The following is a 22,324-nucleotide window of genomic DNA, read 5'->3' on the forward strand; positions in this document are numbered from 1 at the left end:
ACCACTCGGTGAGTTTCACGTCTTTGTAAACGAAAGTTTAATGTGTTTTAGGAAGGAATGTTCCAGTGCACCTAGACAACCATTGTGGGGGTTGGGGGGAAAGCGAAATAAACCTAAAATTCTCGGGACAGCAGCATTTGTCCAAAATTTAATCTTAACCGTTCTATTTCATCAGATACGATCTGTAAACAGGGCTTTAAGTGTAAAATACCGAACTTGTCCTTTAATCAAAAATATCTTAATTGTGATCCGAAGATGAACGAAAGTCTTACGGGGTTGGAACAACATGAGGGTGAGTAATTACTGACAGAATTTTCATTTTTGGGTGAACTAACCCTTTAAACTGATGCACTACATGTAAATAATATTCCTTATTGTTTTTTTTCCTGTCAAAATTACAGAGTTTGATTGGAATTACTATCATGATCATCATCAATATTTTAGCCATTTCACTAGTGCTCTCACCTATCACCATTCATCTTTTGATTTCAACAAATCAGTTTGAGCAAACACAGACTATGAATAATATTTATGACTCCTGCTGCCTGTCAGACCTTATAATCTTTATTATTAGTAGTAGTTTTAGTATTAAAATTATTTCATTAATAGTACTTTTTTACTGAAACAGAATTACCAATATTGTCTCATTATCATCACCATCCCATAATTATGCATTCATAAGTTTTATTTAATACATAAACATTTAATACATAAACATTTTAATTCTACTTACTTCAGTTTAATCATAAAAAGAAAATGCTTGAGTGATGTTTCTTTTTTTAGTGAAGATATATTCATACAGTGCATCCGGAAATCCGTATATTCACAGTGCTTCACTTTTTCCACATTTTGTTGTTACAGCCTTATTCCAAAATGGATTAAATTCATTATTTTTATTTTTTTCAAAATTCTACAAACAATTCCCCCTAAATGAAACGTTTTCGCGTGCAGCCGTCATAGGCAGCCGTGCACGAGCGCAAAACCTCACAACACCCACCCCTGTCGGTGATTGGTTGGAACACTGTTTATTTTGGTTTTGAGTGATGGTGATACCAACTGTTTTTGTGTGCAGATCTCAGAGCCTAGGCTGCCTACAGAGACGCGTTTTTTTGACGGCTTGCTTATGGGGCGGGTAGCTAGTGGATCGTTAGGAAAGATTAGATGAATGTGATCATTTATGTTTGGGCCTGAAATCGCTGATACAACCTTTAAATCTTTGCAAATTCAAAAAAAAAAAAAAAAAAAAAAAAAAATTCACATGTACATAAGTATTCACAGCCTTTGCTCAATACTATGTTGAATCCCCTTTGGCACCAATTACAGCCTCAAGTATTTTTGAGTATGATGCAACAAGCTTGGCACACCTAATTTTGGGCAGTTTTCCCATTCTTCTTTGCAGAGCCTCTCAAGCTCCATCAGGTTGGATGGGGAGTGTCGGTGCACAGCCATTTTCAGATCTCTCCAGAGATGTTCAGTCGGGTCTGGGCCACTCAAGGACATTCACAGAGTTGTCCCGTAGCCACTCAATCTTTGCTTCATCAGACCAGAGAATTTAGTTTCTAATGGTCTGAGAGTCCTTCAAGTGCCTTTTGGCAAACTCCTGGCGGGCTGTCATGTGCCTTTTACTGAGAAGTGGCTTCCGTCTGGCCACTCTACCATACAGGCCTGATTGGTGGAGTGCTACAGAGATAATTGCTCTTCTGGAAGGTTCACCTCTCTCCACAGAGAAACGCTGGAGTTCTTGGTCACCTCCCTGACTAAGACCCTTCTCCCCCGATCACTCAGTTTGGCCGGGCGGCCAGCTCTAGGAAGAGTACTGGTGGTTCCAAACTTCTTCCATTTACGGATGATGGAGGCCGCTGTGCTCATTGGGACCTTCAATGCTGAAGCCATTTTTCTGTACCATTCCCCAGATCTGTGCCTCGATACAATCCTGTCTTGGAGGTCTACAGGCAATTCCTTGGACTTCATGACTTGGTTTGAGCTCTGACAGGCACTGTTAACTGTGGGACCTTATATAGACAGGTGTGTGCCTTTCCAAATCATGTCCAATCAACTGCATTTACCACAGGTGGACTCTTATCAGGTTATAGAAACATCTAAAGGATGATCAGTGGAAACAGGAAACACCAGAGTTCAATTTTGAGTGTCATGGCAAAGGCTGTGTTTATTTTTAATACATTTGCAAAGATTTCAAACAAACTTCTTCCACATTGTTATTATGGGGTATTGTTTGTAGAATTTTGAGGAAAATAACGAATTTAATCCATTTTGGAATAAGGCTGTAACATAACAAAATGTGGAAAAAGTGAAGCGCTGTGAATACTTTCCGGATGCACTGTATGTGAAAACCATAAAACTGGGTCCTTTTGTGAAGAGAAACTGATTTGATTTAGAGAATATATATTTATGTATAATCTACCTGACTTAAACATCTGGTCAGCCATGATCAAATCATTCAGGGTGCTGATGTTGTCCCATCCAGGCAGAAACACTAGAATTGCTCCATCCTGAAAGACAAAGCAGCATTAACGTGTCAACAAGATCACATACTTATTTTTTGAATATCGTTCAATATTTTGAGGTCAGTAAGATTTTTTTATTTTTAAGAAAGTAATACTTGTATTTAGTAAGTAGGCATAAATAGATCAAAAGTGACAGTAAAATCGTTAAAAAATTGAACAAATAATTTTTTTGGAATAAATGTGTTTTTGTTCATATTATATTAATATTCATCAAAGAATCCAGAAAAAAAAATAGTAAGCATAACCATTTTCAACATTGATAAGAAATGTTTCTTGAGCACCAAATCAGCATATTATAATGATTTCTGTAGGATCATGTGACACTGAAAAAGGGAGAAATCCAGCAATAATCACATGAATATAATATTAAAATATGAAAAAATGTTTTATTTAAAATTATATATATATATATATATATATATATATAAATTATATAATTATAATTATATAATAATTATATATATAAATAAAAAAAATATTATAAAAAAAGTGATTTTAAATTGTATTATTTTTTCACAAGTTTACTGTTTTCACTGTATTTTCGATCAAATAAATGCAGTCTTGATGAGAATAAAGGCTTTCAAAAACATTTTAAAAATCTTACCAACCTCTTTATTTTACACAAACTGCAGTGCACATTTCAGGTTATAAATTTGAACAACCCCCTAACAAGCAAGGATGACAATAATTAAAAAAAACAAAAAAACATATCTACTAGGGATCAGAATATCACAGACTTTGGTCTGGACTCTTTTTCTGGCCGACAGACCATGGCAGGCTGTATAAGCGTGCTCATTGGCTGCCCGGCGGCAACTGCTTAAGCCTACCAGTGAGCCCTGTGTGACGTTGCGCCCTCCATACCCTTCTAACCGTCAAGGTGGGTGTGGCCAGTGTGTATATAAGCAGGGCTCGTAGGCTGAGAATCTGGTTTTCACAGTCTGAAGCGCAAAAGCTCGTGGCACGACACGGCCGGTTACGCAATACTCGTTCCCTCTTCTAGAGAGAACCGAGGTTACATTAGGTAACCGAGTACGTTCTCTTACGAGAGGTTCTCTCGTATTGCGTAAGTTGCTTACGCTACGGGAACCCCTTGTCAACGCCGTGTGCGCCGAGCATCCAGTGCATGAGTCCCAGGGAGACCGGGGAAAACAACATGCTGAACAAGTGGCCGGTCAAGAGACGGGCCAACACATGTATAAAGCACTTCACTTCATATATAAAATAGAGCGGCACAGCCGGTCTATATATATCAATGTGAATGATGCGGCCAGTAGCACGGGCCTGCATAGTACATAAGCACATATAGGGGAAAAATAGAGCGGTATCACCGGTCTAAGTGTGGAGAAAATAACCTCAGCGCAACCAAGTGTAGGACAGGCGGCCAGCACCGGTACACAGGCACGTGGTGGGGAACAGGGCTCTGATACTCAAAGGGCACTGCAGGTGTTTGGAGGCGTAAGCTGCTGCAATCGCGTCCACAATCCACCTGGACAAGCTCTGTTTCAAGGCGGCGAGACCTCTGGTGCGCCCGCCGAAAGAAACAAAGAGCTGCTCGGAACGCCTGAAAGCGGCGGAGCGCGTAATGTAAACTCTCAGCGCCCTGACGGGGCATAGGAGGTTATCACTGTCCCCGCTATCGGATGCTGGCAGAGCCGAAAGGGAGATGATCTGCGCCCTAAAGGGGGTACCAATCGCTTTAGGGATGTAACCGTGTCTCGGCCTGAGAATGACTTTAGAGTCATTAGGTCCGAACTCGAGACATGCAGGGCTAATGGATAGCGCGTGCAGATCCCCCACGCGTTTTACTGAAGACAGAGCTATCAGAAAAACGGTTTTGAGCGAAAGGTATTTGAGATCCACGGATTCCAGCGGTTCAAAGGGAAAAGCCTTCAGGGCCTCCAGGACCAAGGACAGATCCCAAATAGGAACCGAGGGGAGCCGCGGGGGATTCATCCGTCTAGCTCCTCTGAGGAAACGGATGATAAGCTCATTCCTTCCTATTGCACGGCTGCGCGTCGTCTCAGCAAACGCTGCAATAGCCGCCACATACACTTTGAGCGTGGAGGGGGACCTGCCCTTATCCAACAGCTCTTGAAGGAAGGAGAGCACCCGCGGAACCTCACATGTGCGTGGATCCACGCTCTTAGTAGCGCACCATTTAGCGAACACAGACCATTTAGACGCATAGAGCCTTCTCGTGGAGGGAGCTCTAGACTGCGTGATCGTGTTTACGACCCCTTCTGGTAGGTCAACGGGTATCCGTTGATTATCCACGCATGCAGAGACCAGCGCTCTGGATGGGGATGCCAGATCGATCCACCGGCTTGAGATAGGAGATCCTTTCTCACCGGGATCGGCCATGGGGGTAAGTGCGACAGCCTCACTAGCTCTGGGTACCAGATTTGGTTCTCCCAACGCGGGGCTATGAGAAGCACTGAGTGGTGCGTTTCCCTGATTCTCGCAATGACCTGTGGTAACAGGGAGATCGGAGGGAAAGCGTACAGCGGGAGGCTGGGCCAGGTCTGGGCCAGCGCGTCCTCGCTCCTCGAAAAGAATATCGGGCAGTGAGCGTTGTCTTTCGACGCGAAGAGGTCGACATCCGCTCTGCCGAATAGGCGCCAGAGTAACTGGACTGTCTGGGGGTGCAGGGACCATTCTCCCGGGGGAATGATGTCTATGGACAGCCTGTCTGGGCCGACATTCAGGTGGCCCGGCACGTGCGCGGCTCTCAGCGAGCGCAACGAGCGATGAGCCCACACGAGAAGGCGTTCTGTCAGTTTGCACAGGTTTCTGGATCTGACACCGCCCTGTCGGTTCACATAGGACACCACAGACATGTTGTCCGAGCTGTGGGAATGCAAATTTATTAAAATGTTTAATTTAGGTTTACATTGAATTTAGCATGTTAAGGTTAGGTATAAATTATGATTATCAGAGTTTTCTAGCAAAAGACTCTGGTCAGTCCTGTTTTACTGAAACTCTTGGAGTTTGTGTCTTAGCAAGAAAGTCCAGCCAGTCCTGTACTCGGGTCTCAGTGTTTGAATAGATATGCTGAGTGGATTAGGGTGGGCAATGCTCTCAGTCTAAAACCGGTTCCTAAACCTGTCTTTTTCGGTTCCTGCCCCTAAATGTATATAAACTGTAAGAGAACATTCACGTCAGACTTGGTGACTGCAGCTACCGACAGCTCGTGTTCTCAATAAAGAATCCTGCTGAAGAAACAACCAAGTCTCCTGGTCTTTCGATTCTACGTTCACAACACCTTGGTGCCGTGACCCGGATGGAGAAAAAGGAAACTCAAAGAACTTCAAGCTCAAAGACCTGACTCCAGATTGAAACTTCAAGCTCAAAGATCTCAAAGCCTGACTGAGTTCCAGAATCTTCCTTTACAACCAAGGGTTGGTGAGTTTCACTCCATTCAAAGAACCGCTACAGACCAGTATATGTGTTTTTTCCTCTGCGCCGTTCAGAGAAGAGTTAACAGACAGCTGCAGGGTTTTGTTAACCAAGTTATCCTCTAAAAAAAAGTTTTTTTAGAGATGAAAGATACCCTCTGCCCGTCAGGGAAGATTAACATTACAGGTTAATATTGTGTACCCTTTGCTTTAGGCAGAGAAGAATTAGCTTTACGTGCTAGTTATTTCGGTTGATCCTCTGTTTTTGTAGGCAGGGAAGATTTTAGCGTAAATTGCTAATATTTTGTTTTATCCTCTGTTTTTTTTTGTAGGCAGGGAGGTTAAGTGTGAAGTGTTGGTCATTTGGAAAGTTAACAATAGCTGATGTGTTAACAAGTGTACCCTAGAGAAGTTTTATTTTTTTATTTTTTTATTGTGTGGTAACAAAGAAAACTCACAGAAATGTTTAGAAAAAATGCCAGACTGATCCCCACAACGGAAAAAGGTGGCTTTGCGACCTCATCGTGGTCAGAAAGTGAATTCAAAAATATGTTAAGAGAACAAATGGACCTAATAGTCACTGAAAAAGTTAGACAGGAACTAACTCGGAAATATGAAATTCACCCAGACAAAACTTGGTCAGTAGATGAGTGTAAAAAGGTGCTTGGAGCAAGCATCCGCAAAAAACATATGAAGGGCATTATTTGTTGTCACAGAGAATTTGTTTTAGCAAAAAATACAGAACAGCCTAAGCGCAACTCAGAGCTAGAGAAACAGGTAAATGAGCTACGTGCTAGAATATCTTCGTTGACTAAGAAATTGAGCCACAACAAAGCTATAGAAAAAACTGATGTAGAAGTTAGTCAGCCAGATAACATTTACCCTGACTTACAAGCTTTTTTTGAAACAGATGTAGCCATCCAATCAGTAACTGATAAGCCAGTAGATTCAGTGAAGGTGTGTGGCGCTAGGAGAAGGTCTCAGGGAATTGAGGGAACTGAAAGTGTTCCTCTCAACTCTTCTGTTGTCCAAGTACAAACTGTTGCCAAAGCGCTAGGACCCAAAGATATCGAGAGACTATCCCAGAGTTTACCCTCAGCACGCACCGAATTTTCTGAATTTAGAAGAGCATTGATCAGTAAAATGCATCTTTACGACATGTCGTTGCCAGAAGTTACACAGCTGATGTCACAAATTCTAACTGAATCTGAATTTAACAGTTTTGAGTCTGCTGTTACTTCCGAACTGCAACATGTCAGTAAAGGCGATTTGAGAGAAGGTGTTTTGAAAATCCTAAAGAATCTCTTAGGACCCAAAATAGATTGGTCGAAAGTTACTAGATGTGTACAAAAGAAAGGAGAGACTATAAGTGAATACACTGAAAGATTTTCTCAGGCAGCTGCAACGTACAGTGGAATAGTGGAGGATTCTGAAAGTGTACTAGATGATAGAGGAGCTCTAAGCCGAATTTGGGCAGATGGTCTTATAGCTGAGTACAGATCAGCCTTGCCATTCCTACATGTTACGTGGGCTAACGGAACTCTCAGAAGTAACCTAGACAGGTTAGCTACATGGGAAAGAGATGCTGATGTTAAAACCCAAGTGAGAATAGCAGCAGCTACGTTTAACCCAATGAAACAAGACAATAGATGGACTAAAAAAGAAAGTACATGCCACTACTGTGGAAAACTAGGACATTGGGAGAAAGAATGTAGGAAGAAGTTGCAAGATAATAAAAGAAATAGAAGCATAATTCTGCTCCTTCTCAACCTGCCTACAACCCGGACGTAGTTCAGCCAATGTCCACTGAAACTTTAGGACAGCTCGCACAGGCTCTTTTAAGAGCACAAAAAGAACAGGAAAAAAACTAATTGTTGGGGCTGTGAGTAGCTACCTTTCCCCGGTAATCCATCATAATGACAAAAGAATTTTTGTGAAAGGTAGCATAAAAGAAAAAGTCACTTCCTCTCGTTGGGGAAATTGGTTAACTACTCTCACAGCCCCGAACATTGTTTTACAGTGTGCACCGGTCACGAACCCCTCATCATGTATGATGTCTGCAATGACTGAAGTTGTGTTAGAGGATGAAGGCGAAATGACTCATGATTGTGTTACGCTTACATATGCAGCGACAAGTGAAATAGCAGAAACTCCCATAGAAAATGCAGAATTTGAGTTGTTTGTTGATGGTTCAGCTCAAGTAATTGAAGGGAACAGACGAGCAGGTTATGCAGTAACGTCCACCACTGAGGTGGTAGCTTCAGGTCGTCTTCCAGATCATTTTTCAGCTCAGGTTGCAGAACTGGTAGCTTTAACTAGAGCATGCACACTAGCTTCAGGATCAGTTGCAAATATCTACACAGATTCCAGGTATGCTTTTGGGGTTATTCATGATTTTGGTGTCATTTGGCAAAGCAGACAGTTTCTAACTTCTGCTGGATCCCCCATTAAGCATGCTGAATTAGTGAAAGATCTTATGTTTGCCATGAAACTTCCAAAGAAATTAGCGGTGATCAAAGGGAAAGCACATCTCACAACTAGCACTACAGAAGCTAAAGGTAATGTTCTTGCAGATGTAGCAGCTAAACAGGCTTGTTTCTATGTAACTGTACAAGTGTGTTCAGGTAGTACAGCACAGAAGACAATTCTGCCCCCTGAATCTATCATTGATTTGTACAAAGATGTTCCTCTATATGAAGCATGGACATGGTTAGACAAAGGAGCCACCGTTGATTCATCTGGCTGCTGGACCAAAGGGGGGAAGTATGTTGCTCCCGAATCACTGCTGCCATATTTGGCTCAACAAATACACAATTTGGGTCACAGTGGTCCAGCAACGATGAATCACAGGTTCTCAAATCAATGGTGGTTCAATGGTTCACTCCATTCAAAGAACCGCTACAGACCAGTATATGTGTTTTTTCCTCTGCGCCGTTCAGAGAAGAGTTAACAGACAGCTGCAGGGTTTTGTTAACCAAGTTATCCTCTAAAAAAAAGTTTTTTTAGAGATGAAAGATACCCTCTGCCCGTCAGGGAAGATTAACATTACAGGTTAATATTGTGTACCCTTTGCTTTAGGCAGAGAAGAATTAGCTTTACGTGCTAGTTATTTCGGTTGATCCTCTGTTTTTGTAGGCAGGGAAGATTTTAGCGTAAATTGCTAATATTTTGTTTTATCCTCTGTTTTTTTTTGTAGGCAGGGAGGTTAAGTGTGAAGTGTTGGTCATTTGGAAAGTTAACAATAGCTGATGTGTTAACAAGTGTACCCTAGAGAAGTTTTATTTTTTTATTTTTTTATTGTGTGGTAACAAAGAAAACTCACAGAAATGTTTAGAAAAAATGCCAGACTGATCCCCACAACGGAAAAAGGTGGCTTTGCGACCTCATCGTGGTCAGAAAGTGAATTCAAAAATATGTTAAGAGAACAAATGGACCTAATAGTCACTGAAAAAGTTAGACAGGAACTAACTCGGAAATATGAAATTCACCCAGACAAAACTTGGTCAGTAGATGAGTGTAAAAAGGTGCTTGGAGCAAGCATCCGCAAAAAACATATGAAGGGCATTATTTGTTGTCACAGAGAATTTGTTTTAGCAAAAAATACAGAACAGCCTAAGCGCAACTCAGAGCTAGAGAAACAGGTAAATGAGCTACGTGCTAGAATATCTTCGTTGACTAAGAAATTGAGCCACAACAAAGCTATAGAAAAAACTGATGTAGAAGTTAGTCAGCCAGATAACATTTACCCTGACTTACAAGCTTTTTTTGAAACAGATGTAGCCATCCAATCAGTAACTGATAAGCCAGTAGATTCAGTGAAGGTGTGTGGCGCTAGGAGAAGGTCTCAGGGAATTGAGGGAACTGAAAGTGTTCCTCTCAACTCTTCTGTTGTCCAAGTACAAACTGTTGCCAAAGCGCTAGGACCCAAAGATATCGAGAGACTATCCCAGAGTTTACCCTCAGCACGCACCGAATTTTCTGAATTTAGAAGAGCATTGATCAGTAAAATGCATCTTTACGACATGTCGTTGCCAGAAGTTACACAGCTGATGTCACAAATTCTAACTGAATCTGAATTTAACAGTTTTGAGTCTGCTGTTACTTCCGAACTGCAACATGTCAGTAAAGGCGATTTGAGAGAAGGTGTTTTGAAAATCCTAAAGAATCTCTTAGGACCCAAAATAGATTGGTCGAAAGTTACTAGATGTGTACAAAAGAAAGGAGAGACTATAAGTGAATACACTGAAAGATTTTCTCAGGCAGCTGCAACGTACAGTGGAATAGTGGAGGATTCTGAAAGTGTACTAGATGATAGAGGAGCTCTAAGCCGAATTTGGGCAGATGGTCTTATAGCTGAGTACAGATCAGCCTTGCCATTCCTACATGTTACGTGGGCTAACGGAACTCTCAGAAGTAACCTAGACAGGTTAGCTACATGGGAAAGAGATGCTGATGTTAAAACCCAAGTGAGAATAGCAGCAGCTACGTTTAACCCAATGAAACAAGACAATAGATGGACTAAAAAAGAAAGTACATGCCACTACTGTGGAAAACTAGGACATTGGGAGAAAGAATGTAGGAAGAAGTTGCAAGATAATAAAAGAAATAGAAGCATAATTCTGCTCCTTCTCAACCTGCCTACAACCCGGACGTAGTTCAGCCAATGTCCACTGAAACTTTAGGACAGCTCGCACAGGCTCTTTTAAGAGCACAAAAAGAACAGGAAAAAAACTAATTGTTGGGGCTGTGAGTAGCTACCTTTCCCCGGTAATCCATCATAATGACAAAAGAATTTTTGTGAAAGGTAGCATAAAAGAAAAAGTCACTTCCTCTCGTTGGGGAAATTGGTTAACTACTCTCACAGCCCCGAACATTGTTTTACAGTGTGCACCGGTCACGAACCCCTCATCATGTATGATGTCTGCAATGACTGAAGTTGTGTTAGAGGATGAAGGCGAAATGACTCATGATTGTGTTACGCTTACATATGCAGCGACAAGTGAAATAGCAGAAACTCCCATAGAAAATGCAGAATTTGAGTTGTTTGTTGATGGTTCAGCTCAAGTAATTGAAGGGAACAGACGAGCAGGTTATGCAGTAACGTCCACCACTGAGGTGGTAGCTTCAGGTCGTCTTCCAGATCATTTTTCAGCTCAGGTTGCAGAACTGGTAGCTTTAACTAGAGCATGCACACTAGCTTCAGGATCAGTTGCAAATATCTACACAGATTCCAGGTATGCTTTTGGGGTTATTCATGATTTTGGTGTCATTTGGCAAAGCAGACAGTTTCTAACTTCTGCTGGATCCCCCATTAAGCATGCTGAATTAGTGAAAGATCTTATGTTTGCCATGAAACTTCCAAAGAAATTAGCGGTGATCAAAGGGAAAGCACATCTCACAACTAGCACTACAGAAGCTAAAGGTAATGTTCTTGCAGATGTAGCAGCTAAACAGGCTTGTTTCTATGTAACTGTACAAGTGTGTTCAGGTAGTACAGCACAGAAGACAATTCTGCCCCCTGAATCTATCATTGATTTGTACAAAGATGTTCCTCTATATGAAGCATGGACATGGTTAGACAAAGGAGCCACCGTTGATTCATCTGGCTGCTGGACCAAAGGGGGGAAGTATGTTGCTCCCGAATCACTGCTGCCATATTTGGCTCAACAAATACACAATTTGGGTCACAGTGGTCCAGCAACGATGAATCACAGGTTCTCAAATCAATGGTGGAATCCAAAATTCAGAAATGTAGCCACAGAAACAGCCAAAAGGTGTGTTACATGTCAGAAAAATAATGATGTACCAGCAGCCATTCCACCAGCAGCACATACCCCAGCTCCACCAGGACCATTTCGTCATTTGCAAGTTGATTACATATCGTTGCCTCGTTGTAAGGGAAAAACTGACGTTTTGGTAGTAATAGACAAGTTCTCAAGATGGATAGAAACTTATCCAACAGGGCGTGCTACAGCTGCACATACTGCTAAATGTCTTGTCACTGATTTCATTCCCAGATGGGGATTACCAGATTGCATTGACTCAGATCAAAGTACACACTTCACAGGACAGGTTGTCAAGGAGGTGTCTAGAATGTTGAAGGTTAAGTGGAATCTGCACTGCCCCTACAGGCCACAAGCATCAGGACAGGTTGAAAGGGCAAACAGAACAATCAAAACCAGGCTAAGCAAAATGCATCAGGAAGGAGTGTCATGGGTGGAAGCATTGCCAGCTGTACTGTGTAGTATGAGAGCGTCACCTAACAGATCAGTAGGACTGAGCCCTCATGAGATTATTACAGGACGCCCAATGAAGATGCCAGGTGTGATTGACCTTAGAAATGCTGATGTTCACATTGCCTCAGATGCCCTGATCTCTTACTGTGAACACCTTACAAAGGCAGTACAGAGTGCCAGAGAGAGAGTTGAGTCATGTTGGCAGACTCCACCAGAGGGTGGACACACAATCGTCCCAGGTCAATGGGTCATGATAAAATCATTCCGACACAAGCCGTTAGAACCTAAGTGGCATGGACCACATCAAGTAATGATGATTACAGCAGCTGCAGTGTTGTGCCAGGGAAAGAAAACATGGACTCATGTGTCACATTGCAAAGTGGTTCCTCCCCCTACAGGGATAGGATAGGACACATGGACCAGTGAGGTGCCCAGGGAAGAACTGGAAGCAACAGGCTTTCGGGGGCCAACCCTGCGGTGAAGATTCCCTTATAGGCCCTTCCCAACCATAGTCCATCCTCACCTCACTGTTCCTTTTTAGGTGTCTCATAAATTAAGAAATAGGGAAAGAAGGAACCACAATTAGCAGACTCAGATTGAATAGAGGATACAACCCTAATGTTTGTAGTCTTTACAATGAATACTGGTCTGTTGCAGTTGTTCTTTGTTTGTTTGTTTTTAACCATATGCACTGACCTACACACCTGCATATGAAGACCCAACCTCCAGAAAACAACTAGACAAACTGCAGAGACTACAACCAACACAGAAGAAAAAAATACACAACGCAGACTCATCTACGGGAACTTCAGTCATCCAGCAACATGATCAAGATTGCCTTAATCCTAACCATCATGGACATAGCACAAAGTGTAGACCCCAGAAACAACATATTCTTAGAGCTGATGAATCCACTCCAAGCTCTTCACAGTTACATGATTCAGCTCCTTCTGCCAACAAAGATGGCTGCATTCCAGGACTCACTTGTGTTCAAACGTGGTGGTCAAGAACTCTTGGAGCCTTAATCCCATCGTATGGTGTCATGCAGGCTCTCGATCAAGTCAGAAGCCTGTCGGATTCTGTACAGAAATTGGCCAATGATACGGCTTTGGCCCTGGGCAACATCACGAACACTCTCGCTTCGCACAAGATAATGATCTTACAGAACAGAGTAGCCTTGGATTACATTCTTGCAACGCAAGGTGGAGCCTGCACCATTATCGGCCCTGAGTGCTGCACCGGGTTAATGGATCCAACAGAGAATTTGAACAAAATCCAACAAGACATTCTTGATCTTTCAACAAAATTACACCAGATGACTGAAGACAATTCTTCATGGTTCGGAAACTTGATAGGTAAACCCTGGCTGTGGATTAAAGAAATAGCAATGCTGCTGTTATTTCTCCTACTGGCGTTCTACGTATGCTTCCACAGTATCAAGTGTTTCATTCAACAAATGACTCACGCCTCGCACGAGAAAATGACTGGTCCAACCATAAAAGAATATTACCCGTAAGAACTTCACGGACCCTAATTGCATGTTTGTTTCTGTGTCAACATGCAATTACAGATGAACAACACAGATCAGGCTTTGTGCCTGTAACTTACACAAGTTACAAGATTGAACTTGCTATGTGCCTGTAACTTACACAAGTTACAAGAATTAACTTTTAAGTGTATAAATTTGTATTTTGTGAGAGTTTTTTTTTTAAGACTCTCAAAGGGGCAAATGTGGGAATGCAAATTTATTAAAATGTTTAATTTAGGTTTACATTGAATTTAGCATGTTAAGGTTAGGTATAAATTATGATTATCAGAGTTTTCTAGCAAAAGACTCTGGTCAGTCCTGTTTTACTGAAACTCTTGGAGTTTGTGTCTTAGCAATAAAGTCCAGCCAGTCCTGTACTCGGGTCTCAGTGTTTGAATAGATATGCTGAGTGGATTAGGGTGGGCAATGCTCTCAGTCTAAAACCGGTTCCTAAACCTGTCTTTTTCGGTTCCTGCCCCTAAATGTATATAAACTGTAAGAGAACATTCACGTCAGACTTGGTGACTGCAGCTACCGACAGCTCGTGTTCTCAATAAAGAATCCTGCTGAAGAAACAACCAAGTCTCCTGGTCTTTCGATTCTAAGTTCACAACAGAGCGGACTAGCACATGGTGATCCCGTATGAGTGGGAGGAAACGCTTGAGCGCGTTCTCGACTGCTATCATCTCCAAACAATTTATGTGGAGGGATTTCTCCTGGTCTGACCAAAGGCCAAAGACCGGTTTGCCTTCGAACAGAGCGCCCCAGCCTGAGGTGGAAGCATCCGTCGAGATAACTTTGCGGTGCGAGATGGTCCCCATTGCCACTCCCCGCTGGTACCAGTCGGCCGCTAACCAGGGCTTCAGTGCTGAAACGCAGCTCTGAGTCACTCTGATCCGAGTGCGGCCGGAAGCCCATGCTCTGTGAGGCACTCGGGCATTCAACCAGCGTTGTAGCGGAGCTGAAGCACTGCTGAAGCACTGCTGCAGCTGAAGCCATACAACCCAGCATCCTCTGAAATGTCTTGAGAGGTGCGGTGCTGCCCGTCTGGAAAGACGCGGCCAGGCGTTGAATACAGTGCATGCGCTGTATCGACAGGCGGGCCGTCATTGCCACAGAGTCCAGATCCAAACCCAGGAAAGAGGTTGACTGACTGGGCACTAAAGCGCTCTTGGTCCAGTTGACCGTGAGCCCCAGGCTTTCCAGATGGCTGAGGAGCACTGTTCTGTGGGCGATAAGCTCTGCCTCTGACTGTGCTAGAATTAGCCAATCGTCCAAATAGTTCAAAATTCGCATTCCCTGACCTGTCAGGGAAGCGAGAGCCATGTCCATGCACTTCGTGAATGTACGGGGTGCTAAAGACAGGCCGAACGGCAGGACGGTGTATTGATATACCTGACCGTCGAAGGCGAATCTCAAGAATGGCCTGTGACGGGGTATTATCTGGATCTGAAAGTACGCGTCTTTTAGATCGAGAGAGATAAACCAGTCCCTCGGGCGAATCTGCGCGAGGATCTGCCTGGTTGTGAGCATTTTGAACGGTCTTCTCATAAGTCTTCCAAAATCGGTCTGAGGGCTCCGTCCTTCTTGGGAACGAGGAAATAACGGCTGTAAAAGCCCGTCTCGCTCATAGAAGGTTCTATAGCACCTTTGCGCAGGAGTGTCGCTCTGATTGTCGCGCGTTGCGGGCTCGAGAACTTGAAACGGAGGCGCGTACGCGCGCTCTTGGTGCTTAGATACGGCGGCTCGCATGCAGCGATAGCTGGCCATTTTACACACAGAGTCCCGGTGGCTTTGGACGGGGAACATATAGTGTGAGGCGCGATGCGCGAGGGCGGCGTCGGGGGCGGGCACAGGACTAACTTTGTTAGTATGTGTGAGCGCTCGGGGGCGGGCACAGGACTTACATTTAAAACCTGACCGGTCGTGAGAGGCCATGTAACAGAGCGGGCAGTGGGTAGGTGTGGGCACAGGGAGGTGGACACGTGACCTACTTTCAACACTCGAGCGGCTTTTGCCTGCTTTATGAGAGTGGGCTCTGTGAGGGACACGGGATTTATGGTGCTTGTGTACAGGGGTGAACACGGAGGCGTGGGCACACTTACTGCACTTGAAACACATACGGCGTGAGCCGTGCAACCAGACATTATGCTCTTTTTGAGATTTCTCTGGGTCGCCATAAAAACGGCGGTTGTGTGCAGGCGAGAAGGTGAATTTACCGGCTCGTTGGCTGCGAAGTAACTGTCTGCAGTAACCGTGGCAACGGGGACTGGCAGAACGTGAAGCTTTGACGGTGGTCCGGCCGCAGCGGGACTCAGCCGTCACTTCTTTTCTCGGGCTAGGAGGACTTAGCGGGCTCAGGTTTCACCGTAATCCTCTGCCGGGGTCCCCGCGGCGGAGGCGGTCTGTTTCGGCTGGTCGAGCGCGATCTAGGGCGGCCGCCCTGTCGTCGCTGCGAGGACGGAGGTCGAGCTGGACGCTGGGCGGAGCTTTGTGCAGGCTGGTCACGAGGACGGCGTGCAGCAGAGCTTGAGCGTCAAGGCAGAAAAAGGTTCATAGCCTGTGTAGTTTTCTGCACCTCCGAGAAGCGGTCCACGATCCCGTTTACCGCTGGGCCGAACAGGCCGGTGGGGGAGAGGGGGGCGTTGAGAAACGCCGTGCGTTCAGACTCCCTCATGTCGGCGAGCGTCAACCAGAGATGCCTCTCAGTAACAGTCAGAGAGGCCATGCACCGTCCAATGGCCTGGGCAGCGGATTTCGTGGCATGAAGGGAAAGGTCCGTCGCGCTTCGTAAATCCGTGATGGAAGCAGAGTCAGAGCCTTTCTCGTCCAAATCGCGGAGAAGATTGGCTTGAAGAATGTGCAGCACGGCCATAGAGTGAAGGGCAGATGCAGCCTGTCCGGCGGCGGTGAAAGCGCGGCCGACGAGGGCTGAAGTGGTCCTGCAAGCCTTTGACGGGAGGGCAGCCTTTGAACGCCATCCAGAAGGTGGGCAAAGGTGCGCTGCAACCGCCTCTTCCACAGGGGGAATGGCAGTATATCCCTTTTTAGCAGCGCCGTCAACCTGTGAGAGCGTCGATGAAGCGTGGGAAGAGACTCTCGCGGTGAAAGGTGTATTCCACGATTTAGAGAGCTCGCTGTGGAGCTCTGGCAGGAAGGGTGCAGTTCTGGACGCTGGCGAACGGCGGCGGCGATGCAGAAAGCAGCCGTCGAGTCTGTTGGGTGCTGGCTCCTTAGGAGGAGACCACTCGAGGCCCAGCTGGTCAACGGCCGTGGTTAGGAGGCGCAAAAGCTCCGCGTCCTCGCCTGCTCGAGTGCGGCCGGAATCCTGGACTGTAGAGGAGGCGGTAGACCATTCCTCGCTGTCAGAAGCCAGGATAGAACAGCTGTCAGAGGCGTGCTCTTCAAACCCAGCGGCCTCATCCCCTGACGCAGCGGCGGCGCGGGCGGGAGCCAGCGGTTGACCGGCCGGGAGGGGGGGCGGAGAGGGCGAAAGAGAAGCTCGAGGGAGGGGCTCCGGCGAGCTTCTAAATGCCTCATCGGTCTCAGGTGGTCTCTGTGAGCGGCGCTTCTTGCGCGGCCCAGCAGGGACAGGCGGAGCGACAGCTTGGTCGAAAACTTCAAGTCGAGCCCGCAGGGTCGACATTGAAAGTTCTTCGCACTCTGGGCAGCCGCCCGTAGAGAGTGCGGTGGCGGCGTAGAGAGTCCAGGCAGAGAGCGCAGATGAGGTGGCGGTCTCCGTTGCTGAGCGGGGCGCGGCACGAGCCGCAGGAAAGACGAGGCATTTTTAGAAAAACGCCTCGTGCTCTTTTAGAATGAGAGAAAGTTTATGTCGCAGGGCGAACACACACAGCAGAATAAAAGGATATGTCGCTGGATAGCGTAGCAGGCACGGAAGGCTGAAGGCGGCGAAGGCGGCCGGCTTCTTCAGGCGCTGTCCTAGGCTTGCTGGTTGCTGGTTTCAACGGCGGCGGCTCTCAAGATCCAGCGATGCGAAGAGCTTCGCTGAAGACAAGAAAATCTGATTCTCAGCCTACGAGCCCTGCTTATATACACACTGGCCACACCCACCTTGACGGTTAGAAGCGTATGGAGGGCGCGAAGCGCCCTGATAGGGTGTGACGTCACACAGGGCTCACTGGTAGGCTTAAGCAGTTGCCGCCGGGCAGCCAATGAGCACGCTTATACAGCCTGCCATGGTCTGTCGGCTGCTGCACTGCGTTGACAATGAATACAAAATTAAGGATAATTTTTTGGCTTCAGATCTCGAAGAAAGACAACTTTCCCGTAGCGTAAGCAACTTACGCAATACGAGAGAACCTCTCGTAAGAGAACTTACTTGCAAACAAAGACACCATTAATGAACTCACATGTGTGTGTTCACAAAATGAAGGGTTTTCAGTTTTCTGTTGTTAAAGGATTAGTTCACCTCAAAATGAAAATGTCCTAATAATTTACTCACCCCAATGCCATCCAAGACATCCATGTCTTTCTTTCCTCAGTGGGAGAGAAATTATGTTTTTTGAGGAAAAAATTTCTGGATTTTTCTTCTAACAATGGACTTCATTGGTTACCATCGTTTTTAAGTCCAAATCAATGCAGTTTCAAAAGTCTTTGAAGTGTTTAAACAGGCTGTACGCGATCACAGCTGAAGAAGAGGTTGTTATCTAGCGAAACGATAGGTCATTTTCAAAAATTTTTTATAATTTATAGACTTTTTACCTTCAATAGTGTCGGATTGAATGTCGGATTGAGCTGATCAACAAACGGACAGGGAACTACGTCATCACGTTGAAAGGTCACGCCGGCGCCGGCAGAAGTACCGCCCCGCTGTTTACAATGCGACAGTACGTAGGAGGACAGTTCAAATAGTATTGTTGGCTATTATATACATAGTAATAGTATTCAGTGAATATGAATAGTATATGAATAACATTCTGATGAATATGAATAGTAATAAGTAATAGTCAAATAGTATTGCCGGCGTCGACGTGACCTTTCAACGTGATGACATAGTTCCCGGTCCGTTTGTTGATCAGCTCAATCCGAACTATTGAAGGTAAAAAGTCTATAAATTATAAAAATGTAAAAAAAAATGACCTATTGTTTCGCTAGATAACAACCTCTTCTTCAGCTGTGATCGCGTACAGCCTGTTTAAACACTTAAAAGACTTTTGAAACTGCATTGATTTGGACTTGAATGGACCAATGAAGTCTATTGTTAGAAAAATCCAGAAATGTTTTCCTCAAAAAACATAATTTCTCTCCCACTGAGGAAAGAAAGACATGGATATCTTGGATGGCATTGGGGTGAGTAAATTATTAGGAAATTTTCATTTTGGGGTGAACTAATCCTTTAAGTATTTCTGAGAGTTCCTAAATCACCACAAGCACAAATTGCATTTCCATACTGCGATCTGATGGGTAATTTCGGTCCTAAAAATGGAGCCGCCTACCAAAGTCAGATAAAGTGAATCAAATCTATTACGTTAGCAAAAGCAATCATATGGTTTACCCTCATAAAAATTCAGTGTGAGTCGGAGGGGAGGAGGGAGATAAAACGTGAAGTGTTCCTAGGCGGCCCTGGTTCTATATTTAACACCCCAGCAACGTCATATCAAGGGTACATGACAAATTAAACAGAATCGACTTGCTCTTGCAGTGCATGCTTGCACATGAGCGTGTCACTGGTTGTGCATTGCAACAGGAATCGGTATGTGTATGTGTGTGAATACGTTTCAGAGCATTCTGTGACCCAGATTCCCCTGTGTGGAGCAAAACAAACCTGACAATAAAAAGCCCATTATTCCCAAATGTTATGGTTAATTACCAAAACTTAATCTTCCTGTTCTGCTGTGACATCCAGGACTGTGACACTGATGACGCAAGTGCTCCTTTCTACGAAAACTTTGCTCTTCCTCCCAGACAAAGATAACAAATAGTTTGAGGCAGATGTGATGGGACTAGTTCATACTTCACAGTACAGAGCAGGTTATTTGCCTGTTATTTTAGAGGTTATGTTTTCAAGCCAGAGCACCTTTCTTCTTAGACACGTACAATCTTACAATAGCAATACTCACCTGCTGTCAAGACAACCCACTCTGCTGTCTCTGACATTTTGGACATGGAGAATTTCATTTCTTTGCTGCACTTTCATAGTAAGGGTCAGTGGACTCTCAACTGCCATACAGCAATTAAATGTATATACAATTATGCTGTCTCACAAAATGTAAATGTTTGACTACGTAACTATAGACAAAGATAATCTTAGTTCGCCAACATGAACACCATGGCTCAATGTGTCATTAAGCATGTACATTGTAACCACTAGGCCACATCTTCAGTTGATTACAATTTTGGGGTATGACCTAAAATAATAAAAGTGGTATTATCAGACTAGGCCCAAACGGACATTTGGTGAGGACTTAGGCCCTTATTTGTGCACCAAGAAAGATTGTACAGAACAAATTGAAGTGCTGATTTAATTTTTTATCCAAATAATATTCTGTGTAAATATAAATATAAAATATAAATATTTGTGTAATATAAAATGTAAAACCATTTATTCAATTCATGTTTCAAAATGTAGTCAAATAAATGAATCTTTTAGATATAAAATATTTTTAAATACACATTTTCAATTGCATTTTGAAAAACCATTTGATCTCGCAATCTTAGTTAATATTAATTTCAACATTTACTAATACATTATTAAAATCAAAGGTTGTATTTGCTAACATTAGTTAATGCACTGTGAACTAACTTGAACAAACAGTGAACAGCTGGATTTTTATTAACAAAGATTAATAAACACTGTAACAAATGTATTGCTCATTGTTAGTTCATGTTAGTTAATACATTAACTAATGTTAACTAATGAACCTTATTGTAAAGTGTTACCGATAAAATATATATATATATATATATATATATATATATATATATATATATATATATATATATATATTCTGAGAGGACGGGCTCAGAAAAACCCTTGAGTGACTGCAAAAGACCTGTAGCAAGACTTGGTGGCAACAGGCACTGAGGTTTCAGCTTGCACAGTAAGGCGCGTAACTCCAAGACGTACACCACTACTGACCCAAAAGCACAAGAAAAGTCGGCTCAAATTTGCATAACTATTATATAAATAAGCCTCAGAAGTTTTGAGATTCTGTTCTGTGGAGCAATGAAATAAAACTGGAACTTTTCGCCCTATGGATCAGCAATATGTCTGGAGGAAAAGGAATGAAGCATTTGCTGAAAAGAACACACTGTCTACAGTTAAGCATGATGGTGGCTCGGTGACGCTCTGGGGCTGCTTTGCATCCTCTGGCACTGAAAACCTGCAGCGTGTGGAAGGCAAGATGGATTCATTTTTGTATAAAACGTCATGCCAGCAGTGAGGAAGCTGAAGCTTGTGCGTCATTGGACCTTCTAACAGGACAATGATCCCTAGCATACCTCAAATTCCACCAAGGCTTGGTTGCAGAAGTAGTAAAGGAAGATTCTACAGTGGCCATCACAGTCACCTGACTTGAACCCCAAAGAAAATCTCTGGTGGGATTTGAAGGCGGCAGTAGCAGCACATAAACCCAAGAATATTACTGAACTGGAGGCCATTGCTATTGAGGAAAGGGCTAAGATTCCTCAGAAACGCTGCCAGAAGCTGGTGTCTGGTTATACATCTCGTTTGCAGCAGGTCATAACCGCAAAAGGGTGTTTTACTAAGCACTAAAGACTCGCTGATCGATTGCTCCTGTCTGCCTTGCTGCTGCTGTTGAGTTAGTTTGCGTCTAAGCTTTGTATATATTTCTGTTTTGAATCATTATTTACTATCATTCCTTGTTGTTTATACTGCTAAATATAGCTTACTCAACATCACACATTAACCTGACATTGCTAGCTTCAATCTGAATCGTTATTGCTAGCACAACATGCTAGTAATTCGCTAGCCTGACAGCGTGCCATCCATGCGCTCTTTATTTATTTATTTATTTTTAACAACTGTGGTGAGTAGGATCAGTCAACAAACACGGTGAGTCATGTCATCTTCTCCTCTTAATGTCACTTGCACTTCATGTAACATGTATAGCATAGCCTTCTCTGTCAGCACAGGATTTACATGTGATAAATGCAGGGAGATAGTCAGGTTGACAGAGAAGATTTCAGAACTAGAGACATGCATCCAAACTTTAATCGATGTTAATTGTAAGAGTTCAAGGGCTTTAGATACTGCTTTGGATGCATCTAGCTAAGTGAACTCTGTACATTGTTCGGTTCCGACTGTAGAGCCCATGCAGCAGGGCAATTGGGTGACGGTGAGACGCTGTAGTCGCGGGACAAAACACCGCTCTTCCCTTTCCGATCACCATAACAGATAGATTCTCCCCACTCAGTGAAACACCCACAGTGAATCCTGTTGAATGTGCCCTAGTTATTGGCGATTCTATTACACGGAACGTGAAAAGAGACACCAGCCACCATAGTCACATGTTTGCCGGGAGCCAGAGCGCCTGACATCAAAGCAATTTTAAAAGTGCTGGCTAATGCTAATCGTAAATTCTCTAAGATTATTATTCACGTCGGCACTAATGATGTTCGACTCCGCCAATCGGAGATCACTAAAATTAACGTTAAAGA

At 43.9% G+C, this 22,324-nt stretch overlaps 1 protein-coding gene across 1 annotated transcript in view; it reads right to left on the reverse strand.

The window, feature by feature from the left end:
• Positions 1–22,324, reverse strand: part of dhx36 (DEAH (Asp-Glu-Ala-His) box polypeptide 36) — a 142,470-nt gene that overhangs the window by 54,072 nt on the left and 66,074 nt on the right. Inside the window, exon 12 of the mRNA XM_084409512.1 lies at positions 2,423–2,510. Coding sequence (XP_084265638.1) covers positions 2,423–2,510 — 88 coding nt within the window. The remainder of the gene's footprint in view (positions 1–2,422; positions 2,511–22,324) is intronic.

Source organism: Rutilus rutilus (assembly GCF_951802725.1).
Source record: "Rutilus rutilus genome assembly, chromosome: 5".
In the NCBI taxonomy this organism is placed as follows: domain Eukaryota; kingdom Metazoa; phylum Chordata; class Actinopteri; order Cypriniformes; family Leuciscidae; genus Rutilus; species Rutilus rutilus.